Genomic DNA, 17,617 nt, shown 5'->3' with positions numbered 1-17,617 from the left:
TTTAAAATTATTTAGACTTTCATGTTGCTAGAAATGGAAGCTATAATTATTTCTTCAGTGTCTGCTCCTCTATCTAAACTGCAAAATCCATGAGAATGGCAGGTGTGAATCTTGGTCATTGTTAATTTCTGAAACTAAGAACAGTGCCTAGCACAAGAAGGTAGCTATTTAACATTTGCTAAGTAAATATTAAATTAATATCTGGAATGAATATTATGGCAGAACTGACAATTGAGAGGAGAGGAAGAGGCCTAGAATGAATATGAGAGACAAATTTGTCTATTGCACATTTTCAGAAAAGAAGATGGCCAATGTTAGGTGGATGAAATGATTTACATGGTAATTTACACATAAGGAAGTGGAAATTATATAGATTTTTGATCATTGCAGCCTTTAGTCAAATTATTAAGGTTCATTGTGGAGAATATCTGTGGCTAACTGATACATAGATAAAATTTTAACATATGACTTTTAGCCACATTAATGCATTTAGGTACTAGAAAATTAACCCGAGCCTTTAAGTCACATAAATTTAAAACGTCTTCTCCTTATAGGTTTGTTTAATGGGGTAAGGGATTTTTTTTTTAAGATTTTTGTGAAGTCTAATAATAGCTAATACTTACAGTGCACTTACTGTATGCTGTGTACCCTTCCCAACAGTTTTGCATGTATTAATTCACATAATCTTCATAACAACCCACTTTAATGTGAGGAGACTTCAATACAGAAAGTTTAAGAAACAAATAACTTACTAAAGTCAAACAGTAAATGGCAGAGCTGATATTCAAACTCTGGCATTCTGACTTCAAAGCCAGCTATACCAAATGGTAGATACAGTGTACCATGATTTGAAATCAAGTATTTGTGGAATGGCATTGTGATATATCCTTAAGTATGCAAACACTGTTATGTGAATCTGTTCTAAAGTTAAATTCCCCAAGTGAATTTTTTAATGTTTAATCAATAAGAGTATATAAACAGAACAGCATAAAATTATAATTTTTTATTTTTAATATATTTATGACTTTCAGGCAAGAAGGTAATGGTGTGACAGTAGATGTTGTCATGAAATTTAAATTCACTAGAAATAACAATGGAGCATCAATGAAAAGCAGAATTGAGTCTGTTTTACACCAAATGCTGAATAACTCTGGAAACTTGGAAATAGACCCTTCAACTGAGATAACATGTGAGTACCATTATTTTCTTTTTTTTACCATTTTATCCAAATATATCAACTTAACCAGTTATAATTCATGTTTTAATTTAATGAGATTGACTTTTCTTTCCTTAGAATTAAACTTTATGAAAACAAAATACTATAAAGGTAGACATAATGCATAGTTCATTCTAACATTTAAAAAATCATTTAGCATTCATATAGTAAATTTTATTAGCTAGAAATTCTTTCATTAATTTTCCCTCTCAACACTCCTTATGAGAGATGTTGTTGTCAGGTATTCAATCTGTAGTATGCTATAGAAATGGTAAATAGCTGCTCAAGGTCAGAGAACAATTTAATTAACACTCCACCTCACCCAGAACACAGCATGCAATTGGAAGGTATCTGATAAACTTGTAGAATAAAGGAGAAAATTAGAAGATTTAGCAACATCCCTAACTCCTCTCTGAAAATATCTGTACCTCTGACTGTCTTGAATCTATTTCCATTTTTTTCCATCCCTTTCCATTATTATCCATGCCTAAGGGACCCACTCTGGTCCCTTTCTTACATGAGGTGTGCCTGTGTGGCTCAGCAGTTGGGCTCAGGTCATGATCCCAGGGTTCTAGGACGGAACCCCACTGTTGGGCTCCCTGCTCAGCAGAGAGCCTGCTTCTCCCTCTCCCTCTGCTGCTCCCCCTGCTTGTGCTGTTTGTCTCTCTCTCTGTCAAATAAATAAAACCTTAAAAATATATATTTCTTGCATGACTAAAAAAAGACTTAATATATGTGCATAGAATTTAAGGACCCTCCTCCAACTTTGTCATGCACTGCTACCTTAATAAACCATGATTCCCTCATAATAAGCTCAACATTAAAGGGATTTGGTTGCCCCCACACTGGACTGGTATTAAATCAGTATATACCTGTTACAGCTGTACTAGTTGTTAAGATATTGAAATGCTTTCCTATGTGTTGGTAAACCACCACTGCACCAGGCCCACAAAGGTGTCTTCCCAGCCTCTTCAAATCCTCCCATCCCTACCCTGGACTCCCGGCACGTCCCCCTGTAACTGAAGAGTTAATGCTTAGCACGGCAAGGACTTCCAAGACACTGCTCTAGCTCCATGGTTTGTTGTGTCCTTTCTGACTGGCTGATGCTCCTCCATTACAGTTTGCTTAATCCTCACAACAACCATATCTTATACTTTTATTGTTCCCACTCAGAAAAGATAGAGAATTACCCAGGGTCCTACAATCAGCATATAGGGGAGTCAGGATTTGAACTCAAGTCTCTCTTGTTCAAAAAATGAAAAGGAGTGGTCAGTTCTTTTTCTTTCCTGCCTCCAAAAAGATGTTTGGGCTCCTCTGACACTTACAAAGCAGATGTGATTCCCAAACCCTGTGAAACTTCTGGCAGCAAGGAAGTTTGGATAAACTGATTGTAGAAAGCATGAAAACCTGTCTGAGAAGTTTAGATTTATTTTATAGGAAATAAGCTGATTTCTCATTAAAAGTTTTCAAGCAAGGAAAGATATGATCTGACATACATTTTTAGAAAAAAACAACCTGGTAGAGATAGACATCTTGAAAAGTGCAAAGGTGGTGTCAGGGAATCCAGATTGAAGGTTATTGTAATAGCATAGATGTCAAATGATGAAAGCACGAACTAAAGTAGTAGCCAAAGGGAGAGGGAGGGTGGGCGTAATGCAAAGCATTGTTAGAGGCTAGAAGGTATAAACTCTGAAAACCAATAAGATGTGAAAATGACAGGAAGGGAAAAATTAGAGACTTGTTTCAGATTTCTAGCCACTGGTAGAAGTGGGATCATTTCCTAAAGGAGGAAATGTAAGTAGCAAATTTGGGGTAAATTTGGTCACATTGAGTTTGAGACAGCTGTAGGATGTGCTGAGAAAATGGTTCTGTAAGCAGACCTGAAACTACAACAGACAGACCTTCACTATCTGCTATCAACATATTTTCTGTCTGGGCGCTCCCACCATCTCCCTTCATGCTGTACTTGCACTACGAGCTTTACGGACGTGATCATTCCACAAACATCGTGCATCTCCATGCACTTGTACTCACTACACTTTCACCTGGAATACCTTTTTACTGCTTGTCTGTCTGGAAAGTTCCTTTTAGGTCTTCAAAATACAGCTCAAATGTTTTTCTCACCATGATAACTCAGTGAATATCTCAGGTAGCATGATCACCCTCTCCTGTCTCCTCTCCACTTCGCACTTATACTTATTTGAATGATTCCTTGATTAATTTCTAGCTGTAAATTATGTGAAGGCAGACCTCCTGTGTTTTGCTCACTGTTATACCTGCCCTACTAAGAATAGTATCAGTAGAGTAATACATATATATCTATATATACCTACATATATATTCAAGTAAATTAAATTTAACTTCTCTTATACTATTTATCGCATCATATCTCAACAACTTGCTTATGTTTCTGTCTTTCCAACTAAACTGAGTGACTTAAGAGCAGGAATATCTTTTAAATATCTTTTAAGTATCTTCTAGTGTTTGATGAGAAATTAAAGCACAAACTTTAATATAAATACAATAAATGGGAAGAAGATTGTAAACCCAGAGATTTCTGGGGCTTATGACTCAGAGATTCTTCCAGCAGGTCTAAAATGAAGCCTAGAAATCTGTATCTCATCAGCCCTCTGAGTGATTCTGATGATGGTTGTCTGAGAACGACATTTAAGAAATTAAGGTGAAATAATATACATTCCTTATTGTATTGATCTTACTTTCACTTTTTTTTTAATACCAGCAATTACTGACCAGGACACAGTACATATTTTCACTGAAGGTAAGTTTCAATATTATCTTATACAAACAGTTTGCCAAAAATAAATAGTAAACGTTCAAGTATTTGCGCTCTTTGCCAAGGTAGTTTCTTTTTTTTTAATTTAATTTTATTATGTTATGTTAGTCACCATACAGTACATCATTAGTTTTTGATGTAGTGTTCCATGATTCATTGTTCTTGTATAACACCCAGTGCTCCGTGCAGTACATGCCCTCCTTAATACCCATCACTGGGCTAACCCATCCCCCCACCCCCTCCCCTCGAAAACCCTCAGTTTGTTTCTCAGAGTCCATAGTCTCTCATGGTTCGTCTCTCCCTCTGATTTCCCCCCATTCATTTCTCCCTTCCTTCTCCTAATGTCCTCCCTGGTATTCCTTATGTTCCACAAATAAGTGAAACCATATGATAATTGACTTTCTCTGCTTGACTTATTTCACTCAGCATAATCTCCTCCAGTCCCATCCATGCTGATGTAAAAGTTGGGTATTCATCCTTTCTGATGGCTGAGTAATATTCCATTGTATATATGGACCACATTCCTTATCCATTCATCTGTTGAGGGGCATCTCAGCTCTTTCCACAGTTTGGCTATTCCGGACATTGCTGCTATGAACATTGGGGTGCATGTGGCCCTTCTTTTCACTACATCTGTGTCTTTGGGGTAAAATAGCCAAGGTAGTTTCTATTGAGGTGTTATCTTAATTCTTAGTTCACTCGTGTGGGTCGCTGTTGAGAGAAGACGTTGCTGATTCCACTGGCCCATGGAGTGATGTTTAGAAGAAGGAGGTGGCAGCAGTGACATTCGGTGTCGAGTTTGACCTCAGGAAAATTTACTTGGCAGCTTCGGGAAGCTTTTCCTACCCCGAGTCTACGGTGGCACTTCTGTAAACTTGTAAATTATGTTTAGTGACACCTTTTATATGGCTCCTCCTGACCACCAGAATAGCCTGCTTTGCTGTGGATTTAAGTTAATCAAAAAGTATAATTTAAAAAAATTATAAAAGTGTTGTCAGTTTTATGTCTCTAATCTGAAGGAAAAGACACGACTTCCCAGTGTCATTCTGTATACTCTCAGGCTAGTACAGCAGAAATATAATCCCTAGAAAACTGCTGTTTCCTTCTCTGGTGATGAAATGTAGTTAGAAATTAGTTCAGTGTACCTCAACAGCTGGCCTATCTCAAATACTTAAGTGACGTTACAAGGTAATGCTACCTTTATGGGTATTTCTCAACTTCATTATATATTTAATTCATGCTTCTTTTTAATGAAAATGTGCTTAAGTGATTTACTAAGGAATTTGGTTGAAGGATGCAACAAAGGAACTTATGTTCTGTGTATATTCTTAATGGAAGACTAGCCCTCCTCTATCTGGAAAGTCTGTTAGGAAAAAATGTCTTTGGATGGATGTCCTATTGAAGCAGTGTCACGACTTTAGAGCAATAGAAATTGTTGTTGGTAATTTACTTCTAATTTCTTAGTAATAGACTGAAAAAAAGCAAATAAACATGGGAATGGGAATTGAGAGGACTTGAATGATCATTTCAGATTAAGCCATTGGAATGTTCATGGGCTTTCTTTCTTAAGATGTTTAAATCTCATTTAGGTACTTAGAAACCCTCAGTTACCCTCAGGAATATCCTGTGGAGGGGCGCCTGAGTGGCTCAGTCGTTAAGTGTCTGCCTTCAGCTCAGGTCCTGATCCCAGCATCCTGGGATCGAGCCCCACATTGGGCTCCCTGCTCAGGGGAAAGCCTGCTTCTCCCTCTCCCACTCCCCCCTGCTTGTGTTCCCCCTCTTGCTGTCTCTCTCTCTGTCAAATAAATAAAAAAAATCTTAAAAAAAAAAAAAAAAGAATATCCTGTGGACCTGAAGTAACTCTTTTCCAAGGGCACATTTGGTAATATAGAATTGGTTATGGAGGTCTGGAACTTCCATGATGAGCTGGATTACCACTATGGAGATTTCTTGATAAGAACAGTTTTCCTCCAACTTCAATGTACACAAGAATCACCTATTAGAATGTAGCTTCTAATAAGTTCTGAGGATTTAACATAGGGTGACTAAGATTAATAATACAGTATCGTATGCTTGAAAGTTGCTGAGAGTAGATCTTAAGTATTCTCGCCACACACACACAAGAAAGAGTTAACTATGTGAGCTGATGGAGGTGTTGGTTGTCTTGATCTTGGTAATCAACAATGTACATGTACATCAACTCATTGCACTATACATTTTAAATATACAGAATTATATTTGTCAATTATTCCACAATAAAGTCGGGGAGAAGGAGAATGTAGCTTCTGATTTGTTCCCTGGTGTGGGTCTTTGAGTTAATTTTTTTTCAGCTTTGAGGTATAATTGACAAAATTGTAAGATATTTAAAGTACACATCTTGATTTGTTATACATATACATTATGAAAATATTCCATCTAGTTAACATATTCATCACCTCACATATTTAGCCCCCCCTTTTTTGTAAGAACATTTAAGTTCTATATTCCTGCAAGTTTCGATTATACAATACAGTGTTATCAACTGTAGTCACCCTGTTACACACTAGATCCTCAGACCTTATTCACCTTATAGCTGAAATCTTTTACACTTTCACCAAATTCTCCCCATTTCCCCCACCCTCCAGCCCTTGGCAACTACTTTCTACTCTTTCTTCCTAGGAATTTGACTTTTTTTTTTTTTTTTTTTTAAGATTCCACAACGTATAAGTGGTACCATGCAGTATTTGTCTGGCTTATTTTACTTAGAACGATACCTTCCAGTTTATCCATGTTGTTGCAAACAACAGGATTTCCTTCTTTTTTAAGGCTGAATAATATCCCTGTGTGTGTGTGTGTGTGTGTGTGTGTGCATGCGTGCACATACGTGTGTGTAAATATATATATAAACATTCTCTTGACCCATTCATCCATTGATAGACCCTTAGGTTATTTTCACTCAGTGGCAACATCTCTAATAAACTTCCATACTGCAGGTCCACAGACCACACTTTTGAATAGCAAAGCTAGAGAGAGGATGGAAATTTCCTAGTGAACTTGTGGCCCAGGCTGTTACAACCAGCACTGACCTATCTTAACTTCTATTCATGAGAAACTCCAGAGAACTCTGAAGGCGCTCCAGAATTTGAAGACTCCATGTAATTAAGTTCAGAAATATTCTCTAAAATGCAGTCTCTAGTCAACAGTAGTCACATAAGTACTCTAAAAAATAACACACTGATCATGCTTTTGGAAAGGCTAGCATGTTCTGGGGAAGAATACGTAAAAGACAGAAAAGTTGTAAAAGATAGAGAGACTCTGGCAGCATCTCCCAAATGTAAATGAATCATGATCTTCCCAGCTCATTAATGCCCTTGTCTCATTAGGCTGTGGGGCCCATCCAGACCTAATAACTTTGTCTGAGGAGAGGATCCTTGGAGGCACTAAGGCTGAAGAAGGGGACTGGCCGTGGCAAGTCAGTCTACAGACGGGTAATGTTCACCACTGTGGAGGCATCCTGATCAGTAGCATGTGGATCCTGACAGCAGCTCACTGCTTCAGAAGGTGAGGTCACAGCTTACCTACTTACCTGGGAACAACTAGAAGAGACATATACAGAAGAACTCCACCCATACCCCAAGGACTGAACATAATTGGATTTTGCTAAAAATAATTGAATGCAAAAAAATAATGAGTCTTTTCTTCTTATTCATGATAGCAAAAATATTTTTTTTCTCCTTCAGCTTGCTAATTTAATCCTATTTTTCTGTTTCAGGTAATAGTATGCTATCACAATGATTTATATGTCAGAATGTTTAATTTAAATCCTAGCTATGAAAGCTTGGGAAATTTATTGAACCTTTATAAGACTCTTTTTTTTTTTTTCCCCAAACTAGGGACATACTATTATCTATGTCTTAGTGTTTTTGACAGAATCAAATACATTAATGTAAACATATGTTAAATGTTAGCAAAATGAATCGCTACAGGAAATTTTCATATAATATTATGTAAGCTGATCAGCAGGCTGATGGCTGATCCAAGACTGTCATATGCCATTAACTAATTCTTTCCAAAACAATTATTGAATATCTACTATAAGCACAGTGTTATCATAGAAGCTAATTAAACATTGCCTGTACTTTAAAGGAGCCTAATTCTAATGTTAGAGATAGACATGCACAAAAATAATGATCAGTAATGGTGAGTAGCATAAATAAAATGAATTTAAACAACTTACAGAAAATTCTTCATTGATGTGACTAAAGGCTATTGCTAACATAAGGGTAATAATCTGCCAGTGGAGAGTAGGATGCATAAACTTACTCAGAATAGGACTTTAGACTTAGATGACTAAAACCTGTTAGGGACAGACACACTTTATTATTGGAGCATGCTAGACCCCTATAGTTGCTGGGAACTAAACTCAAAATGTTCACTCAGAAAAGTAAAGACGATCTAAAGCAAATGTGCCTCTGACCATAACTATTCTCTTCTCAGACTCACTGAGTATCCACAGTCTAAAATCCAACTTACCACATACCCTCCTATCCAATCGATCAAGACTTATTTCTCAAAGCATGAACCTTGAGCTCCAGCCAGATTGAATTATTCTCTTCCCTTGAACTCTACCTACTTTTTCAGGTTTAAGAGCATTGTGCACTAGTCCTGTAAAACTTTACTCCCTCTTAATAGTTTTCTAGCAGGTATTATTATGCAGCAGTACCCTCAAATCTGCAAAGGACTTCTTAGAAATAGTGAAGATTTTTCAGAATTTCAATGGGAAGAAATGGAGGAAGGGATATTAACATTTTAGGGAGAAGAAGCAGATTGAGCAAATGCTCTTAAACCTGAAAAAGTAGGCAGAATCCAGGGAAAGGGAATAATGCAATCTGGCTGGAGCTCAAGGCTCAATCTTTATTGCCACCTGAAAGGCCAAAGAACAATGGCACTAATTGATTTTAATCACCTCTGAATGTGGAAACCAGGAATGCAAATACTTGCATTAGGAGGCACTTAGCATAATCAAGGATGTAATATAAATTGTACTGGATTCTAAGCCCTACACAGACCCAACCACCAAAAGCTAAGTAAAGGATATCACTATAATGAAAGCCACAGTTACAAATATCACCAATGATTACCAAAGGAATTCATGATTTTAAATGCTTGGAACATCTTCTTTCCTGCTTTGTTGAAGATTAATTAACCATATAATTGTGGGTTCATTTCTGGGTTTTCTGTTCTGTTCTATTGATCTCTGTATCTATTTTTGTGCCAGTACCATGCTGTTTTGATTACTACAGCTTTGTAATATAACTTGAAGTCCAGAATTGAGATGACTCCAACTTTTCTTTTTCAAGATTGCTTTGGCTATTGGGGGTCTTTTGTGGTTCCATACAAATTTTAGGATTGTTTGTTGTAGTTCTGTGAAAAATGCTGTTGATCTTTTGATAGGGATTGTGTTAAATGCGTAGATTGCTTTGGGTATATAGACATTTTAACAATATTTGCTCTTCCAATCCATGAGCACGGAATGTCTTTCCATTTCTTTGTGTCATCTTCAATTTCTTTCATCAGTGTTTTATAATTTTCAGAGTACAGGTCTTTCACTTCTTTGGTTGGGTTTATTCCTAGGTATCTTCCTGTTCTTGGTGTAATTGTAAATGGGATTCCCTAATTTCTCTTTCTGCTGCTTCATTACTGGTGTATAGAAATACAATAGATTTCTGTATGTTGATTTTGTATCCTGCACCTTTACTGAATTTGTTTATCAGTTCTAGCAGTTTTTTTGGTGGAGTCTTTCAGGTTTTCTAGATATAATATCATGTCATCTGCATTAGTGAAAGTTGTACTTCTTCCTTGCTGATTCAGATGTCTTTCATTTTTTTTTTTTGTCTGATTGCTGTAGCATACTTATTTATATTTTTATTCCCGACACTCCCACTGTTTCTTATACAAAGTAGACACTTAGTAATGACTTGTTCAACTCTAACTAATGAAAATAATAGTTACCTTCATTGAGAGCTTACTTTGTGCACCAAACACTGTGCTTGACACACCTGTCTCAATACTTACAAACTGTGTGAGAGCATATCATCAATCACATTTTATGCAAAAATAAAATAAGAATTAGAGATAGGAAATAAGTTGCCCTAAATAACACTGTTAATGTATGGCATGGCTAAGATTTAAATCTAAATGAAACTTTTTCCAAAATCATGCTCTTATTCACTTTCTGGATAAAAAAAAAAAAAAGGAGGGAAGAAAGAGATGAAGAATATCTTCAGAATCTTCTCTGTAAAGACCCTGAGCAAAAGAAGTTCAATATGAAAAATTTGTGTAATTTGCTTGCAAACTACTTTTTTCTTTAGAATTTTTAACAAGCATTCACTCTTTTTTTTTTTAAGATTTTATTTATTTATTTGACAGAGAGAGACACAGCAAGAGAGGGAACACAAGCAGGGGGAGTGGGAGAGGGAGAAGCAGGCTTCCCGCGGAGCAGGGAGCCCAATGCGGGGCTGAATCCCAGGACCCTGGGATCATGACCCGAGCCGAAGTCAGACACCTAATGACTGAGCCACCCAGGCGCGCCTAGCATTCACTCTTATATAAGCTATTGTACCTTATAAAATTATTTCCTGGATATATAATTTTTAGTTCTGTATCAGCTCTATCTAAACTCCATAAAACTCTTACGTTATTATGTAGTTACATTTTATTTTTATTCAACCATAGTAGCAACATTGAGTTAATCAACCCCCAATTCACAGATCCTTTAGATAAATGATGATTCATTTACTAGCTATGTAACCCAGAAATATATACCAAAGAGAAATTGGTCAAATAGTTGCTAGCTGGTGACAAGGATGATAAACACAAAATTCAAATATTCGAAACGCTCACAAATTTCCTATTCAAAGTATATTTTCCTATTTTTTTAGCCAATCTAATCCTCGTCAATGGACTGCCAACTTTGGTGTTTCAATAACATTTCCTAAACAGAGAAGAAGAATACGGACTATTTTAATCCATAACAATTATAATCCTGCAACTCATGAAAATGATATTGCAGCTATACAACTTGATGGAGGCATAAACTTTACCAAAAATATCCATAGGGTGTGTCTCCCAGAGGCTACCCAGAATATTCCACCTGGTTCTTCTGCTTACGTAACAGGATGGGGATCTCGAGAATTTGGTGGTAAGTGTCTCAGGAAAAATAAAACAGCAATAACAACAAAAAGTCTCCTGGTACTTGCTGTTATGTAATTTTTTTTTTAATTAGGGAACACCTGAAGGACATATTCTATGGAAAGAAACATCTTATAATCTGATGAACCCAACCTCTAGTTATTACTGAGTTTCCTCAGCAAAGCAAAGCAATGTCCCTACAAACTATGGGGAATTCTCAAACATAGTAATAGGGACATGTAAGAGAAAGTGATAAAGAAACATGAGTTTTTCAGTGATCCAGAGACTCTATAGGTCTCAAATGTCTCCCCAATAAAGAAAATTTTTAAAAAAATGAAAAGAAGATTTGGATAGATATTCTCTAAGGGTTTTAACACCCTCTAAGGTATTAACAACCATTAAGGTATTCTGAGATGAAATGAATCCTACCTCTAGAGCAAGAAACTCTACATGTACATAAGCATTGCTCACTCTTGTTTATTGAATGAATAAAATAGGCACAAAAATGAGGGCAATGTGAAAGAACAAATAGGGCCATGGTGAAAATAAGAATATCAGCCAGGGTGTGGAAGGATAGCATTAACAATTTCTACATGCTTCAGGTCATGTTGTAGATTGTGTCTCCAAGGAATAATATGAAAGCTTAATTGTCATTGTGTTTTCATGACCCAAAGTAATTTGGTAAAATAGATAAAATTTGTACCAATCACAAAAATGGCAGTGCCACTTTGAAGGAACATTAGTGTAAAATAAATTAGTTCTTTAGCCTTGAAACCAGACTGGTTTCTCTTTCATTGCTAGATTAAAGGTTAACTCAATATGTTATTTTTCCAATTCAAAGTCAGTCAGTAAATAACTTAAATGCTACTAATCAATAGCAGATTTGTTTTGTTCTCAAGGTCTTAGGGGCACTGCATCACAAAGCTAAAGCAAAAAGAAATAAAATAAAATTGATCTGTGTAAAGGGGTTATTCTACTCTACTATAGGAATCTTTGCTGAGAAGAAACTCCTATTTACATCTTCAATAGACTATAAGAAATAGTGTTTGGGATACATTTATTCCTTCCCATGTTTTCCATAGAGTTATTAATTTATCCATTTTATTTCTGCTTTTATACTTCACAGGTAACACAGTTTCAGATCTACAGCAAGCACGGGTCAGAATAATAAGTAATGATGTATGTAATGCACCAACTAGTTATAATGGAGCTGTATTGCCTGGAATGCTATGTGCTGGTCTACCTCAAGGTGGAGTGGATGCATGCCGGGTAAGTTCATGACAATGTTATCACATCATTATCCAAGTTTATAAGTACTTACTAGCCTGTGACACTGTGATAGTCACAGAGGTAACATAATTATGATACACAGCCCTGATCCTCTAAAAATTTGTTGTCTAGATTTTCGAGTTAAAACTGTTTTATGAAGGTGATCCAACACTAATTTTGAGAAACCAAATTCCAGAGTGTTTAACCATCCAAGCTCAAGAACAATACAGAACTGCATTTTTCAATTCCTTAACCTTTGTAACCAATTCTTTTATCTATAAAATGGGGATAATAGTAAGTACAGAACTTTTTAGGTAACATTAAAGAGTAGATGAAGATTAACTATGTCAGGCATGTGCTCAACAACAAAGAAATCTCAGCCATCTCAGCTATTTTTACTGTTGTTAACCTGGACCATGACCACTGATTAATAACTTCAATCTCTGAAAAAAAAATATAATTTCACTCTCAAACTTTCAATCACTATAAAGGTTTAAACAAATTAATCACTCATCTAAGAGTCATAGACAATAACTGATTTTAAAATATAAATAACACCTGAATATCAGCACCTTAAAGATAGAAAATGTACACCAAAAGCTTAGTTACTTGAGTCACAACAGTTTCCATACCTGTAAAACAGCACAAATGAGGGGGGGAAACTACTTAGCCTGTCATTTTCAACCAAACATAAAAATGCAAATAACTATGAAATCTTAATTAGAATAGGGTTTTAATACTAACATTTCAATTAAATTATCTAAACAATTAATGTGGTTATGTCCTTTAGTAGATTTTAATCCTATGTCTGAAACCCCATATAATAACAACAAATACTATCAGAAATTACATTTCTGGAAATTTAAGAAAAATTAGTCTTTTCTTGAGGAATCTGCTGCTGTTTTCTGGAGCAAATTGTACGCAGAAAAATCAGGTTTATTCTTTCCTCAAACATTAGTGACTTTTATATTTAGTGCTCACATTCTTGAAAAAGCAGATAAGAAGTAGCTCTTCCACAGTTTTTTCCAAGATCCCAATCTATGGGCATTTTCCCAAAATTAAACATTTTTATTGAATGCAAGGTGTGTATAAATAAATGGAGAGGAACTGCTTATCAATTTCCAAAATACCATTAACTACCCATTGGCCTTTACCCTTTAAGTGGAGATGTCTTTGTAGCAGAGGACACTTACTCATGCTTTACTCAAGATGCCCCTTATCTTCTGCATACACAAATTCTGCTCTTCCCCTCAAGCCCAGATGAAGCCTTAACTCATCATGAAACTTCCCCTGTGTGTTCTACTCCAGACCCAGTAATTTTCAACTGAAATGCTACAATACATAGAGTTTGTGCTGCATAAAGTAATAGCACTTTACAAAAGAGCTTGTGAGATCATACTTGTTTCAGTTCATTCATTCATTCAAAGAAAATGTATGAATTACTTTCTGTGCACCAGATATTGTGCTAGCACAGCAATGTGTTCCTTGCTCTCGTCAGAGCTATAGTCTGCAAATGTCTGCACAATCAGACAGTGAAGCCGCCCAGATACAGGCAAAATTACACATCCCTCTTAGTTTAACATCTGTTTGCCCACTCTTGGTAAGACACTATGCAGAGAAATTTCTTCCTAGAAAGAAAAAATTGTAACAAAACACAATGATGAAAAAGCGCTGAGAACTGGTTAACTGGAGCACAAACACACAACCCAAAGGAGGCAGGTGCCAATCAGCTCCATGCAGTGCTTGCCATGCAAGTTGGTGATTCACACACTGACCCTTCTCCCCATCTAGACTGGTAATTTAGTAGGTATGAAGAGCTAGCTACTAGGAGTAGTCAAATGAATAGCAAACTATTCTAAAAGCACCCTTGGTAATAACTGACTTTTATTAGTACAGACCATATGCCAGGCTGTACTGAAAGTGTTGTGTGTGTAAAACTCATTTAAATACATAGAAACATTATTCACAGATGAGGAAACCGAGGCAGAGAGAGCTAGCATTAAACAGCTTCCTGAAGGTCATATGGCTGATAAATGGAGGCTTCTGTCCCAGGCTATCTAACTCCAGAACCCATAGACTTAACCTATCATGCAGCATGTAAAACGGACTAAATTTGCCTCCCCACCTAGATCACTGCATGTACAAATATTTGTTAGTTGGTTGATTATAATTGGTAAGTATTTCATAAGGAGTGTTTTATTCATTGCCATATAGTTTTTTTGATTATTCACCAAAGAATACTTTTTGATGACACATTATGCATCAGACACCTTGCAGGACTATGAATAGGAAGATAAATGAGACTTCTGAAGACTCATTCATCCAACAAATATGTCCTTAGCTTCTCCTGTGCACTAGAAGCTTAGGATACAACAGTGTCCCGAATAAAGGTCCTTATAGAACAGCCAAGAAAACAGACACTGAACAAACATCCTATGTGCCGTGAGTTTGGCAGCAATGTGTGGCTGCCACCAGGGGAACCGGTACAAGGGATTAAGTTCAAACAGACACACAATGTGCTTGTATAAAATAATACAGAAGCGGTGAAAGAGATACACACAGGACGTGGGAACACAGGCAGTGAAAAACTAATCCAGCCCAAAACCAGAAGGGGTTGGGGGGAGGGGGGCGGGAGACACAGGCCAAGAAGGCTTCCTGGAGGAGGTAAAGTCTGGGATGGGAAGCAGTCAGCCAGGCAACTGAGGACAGTCTGGGAAACATGCTTCTCATCTTCTCATAACTGCTGAAGGAACAAGTGTTCTTGAAGGATTTCGGTAATTTTCACTTGAAAATTGGTATAGTATTTCAACTTGGTCTAATATTTCAACAGGAAATATCAGACTAAATTTATTTACTGTGGTAATGGATGTGACTTCTGACACAGAAATAAACTCCTTAATACTTGAGGGTTGTCTCATACTTAATCATTGTGTTTCCTTCAGGGTGACTCTGGTGGCCCACTAGTTCAACAGGACTCACGGCGGCTTTGGTTCCTCGTGGGCATAGTAAGCTGGGGAGATCAATGTGGTCTGCCAGATAAGCCAGGAGTGTACACTCGAGTGACAGCCTACCGTGACTGGATAACCAAAAAAACTGGCGTCTAGCGCAATAAATGCATCTCTGGCAAAGTCTGTATGCAGGTGTATGTCTAAAATTCCAAACCTTTCCTTTTCAGGTGCAAGAGAGACTAAAAGTGCCCTATTTTAATTTCCTGTTACATAAATATGGTTTCACAAACACTATCTGTTCTTTATTACTACAGATTCTATGTTTTCTCAAGAAAGCTATATGAATATTGCATAGTATTGTGGCTGTGGGCCAGGGGAAACATGTAAGCTAGTTACAGAGGTAACAATCTTATTACAGTTGTGATAAGAGCTAGTAATGAGAAAACCAGTTACCCTGAGAGTAGACTTCAGAGGAATCTGGACAAGTCTGCAGTGTCAGAGGAGTCTTCTCTGAAAAGTCTCACTGAAATTGGGCAAAGTATAGAAACTCACAAAAGAAGAAGTGGCAGAATAACATTCAAGACAGAAAGAATAGCATGAGGCAAGAAAAATAGTATTTATTTGAAATTTCTGGTTATGCAATATTCTATAGGTGGTATTAGTCCTAGAATTAAATATGTGAAGTCACTGTACAATCCTACAGCAATCTTAATTATCCTATAAAAACACACTCGCATAGGAACTAATGAATTTCAGGCATTTAAGATCAAAGCTGTCACTCCTCAACTGAGACCCAATGAATTATAATTTTATGATGACTTTTATTAAAAATATCCTTCATCTATATGAGAGAATTTATTTCCTCTATAAACTGATGAAATACACCAACACAACCTTCTCAGCTATCTTACAACTGCACAGTGCTTTTGAACAACTATATAGGAGTAATCTTAAGAACTAAAGATCACCCAGTGGCAGTTATTTTTGAGAATTTAAGGATCCTCAATAGCTAAATCCAAGTAATGAATTTCGTCATATGTGAAGAGTTGTTTTGCAAAGAGAAAGGTTAAATAGTTTAATTTTAATAGAATTACCTTAGAAAAGAAACTTTTCCCTCTCTTCCTCTTTCTTTCTCCCTTTCTCTTCCCTACATGCACATTACCAAAGAACATAAATAAAATCCATTAAAATTCAATGGCACAGCAATTTATGTCGTCTGAATCATGAATGTAACTGAATTTTTATGGGATCCTAGCATTAACTGAAGCTTGGTTATGCATGACCATCTGTGTGTCAGGGCTTCTCTCTTCTAAAAGCTAACACAACACCTGGGTATCAGAACAACAACATGCGTTGTGATGCAAACTTCTTGTATTTCCTCATGTAAATTGTGAAGAGACCTACAGTGAAGTCATTTACTTTTAAGGAAAAGAAGTTGAAAATTTAACCAACTTGATGAAATGTACAAATTGTTGGCACACTTTATTTCAAACAAACTTTATTAAAACTATTTCCCTACCTAAGTATTTAGGGAAGTTATGATTATGAAGGATGATCCAATTTATTTAATTGGTTCTCCAACAAGAGAATTGCTAAGTAGACGCTAAAGGCTTGGTACTTTCTGCTGCCTTACAATCAAGATCTGTAACTGAGGCAAGCATCCAGCTTGACACTCCCTGGCTTTACCTTGTGAGGACAACATTAAACTGGTAATTTAGAGTAAGCCTCAAGGGGGGTGTGTTTAGTGTATAGGGCTGTGTGTGTGTGTACATGCCCTCACATAATCATATTTTTGTTTATTCCTATATGTTGAAAGCTATATAAAGTATTTATTTAGCAGAAAATAGAACAAATTCAATTTATTGAAAATAAAATATTAGTTAACAAATATGTTTATTTTTATGAAGAGATATTTGAACACCAGAACACCTATTTAAGAGCTTCTTTTTTATTTTCTTATTTTTAATGTACTGATGGGTTCCATTTCCCGAGAGCTAAATAACTCAGTGAAAACAATTTTGTACATTTGTGGGAAGAGCGGTGATTCATAAATTCTTTCAGTTCTTAAAAAAAATCATTCTGGAAACTCTGACAAAAACTTTCTAGCACCCTAATTCAGTGCCAGAAAAAATTATTAATACCAGGGGAAACCTTGTTCAGCATATAAAAAACACAGACTAACCAGTAAAAAAAAAACAAGGCAAACAAAGTGAATATTTG

General features: G+C 36.3%; 1 protein-coding gene across 1 annotated transcript in view; it reads left to right on the top strand.

The window, feature by feature from the left end:
* Positions 1–16,223, top strand: part of LOC118538753 (transmembrane protease serine 11D) — a 35,804-nt gene extending 19,581 nt beyond the window's left edge. The window contains exons 6-11 of the mRNA XM_078068176.1: positions 1,032–1,189; positions 3,957–3,995; positions 7,373–7,550; positions 10,931–11,190; positions 12,307–12,449; positions 15,392–16,223. Of these exons, the coding sequence (XP_077924302.1) occupies positions 1,032–1,189; positions 3,957–3,995; positions 7,373–7,550; positions 10,931–11,190; positions 12,307–12,449; positions 15,392–15,553 (940 nt within the window). The 3' untranslated portion in view covers positions 15,554–16,223. The remainder of the gene's footprint in view (positions 1–1,031; positions 1,190–3,956; positions 3,996–7,372; positions 7,551–10,930; positions 11,191–12,306; positions 12,450–15,391) is intronic.
* The last annotated feature ends 1,394 nt before the right edge of the window (positions 16,224–17,617 follow it).

This window comes from Halichoerus grypus, chromosome 3 (genome assembly GCF_964656455.1).
Source record: "Halichoerus grypus chromosome 3, mHalGry1.hap1.1, whole genome shotgun sequence".
Classification (NCBI taxonomy): Eukaryota; Metazoa; Chordata; class Mammalia; order Carnivora; family Phocidae; genus Halichoerus; species Halichoerus grypus.
The sequence above is the reverse complement of the archived record's forward strand: the minus strand, read 5'-3'. Positions and strand labels throughout refer to the sequence as shown.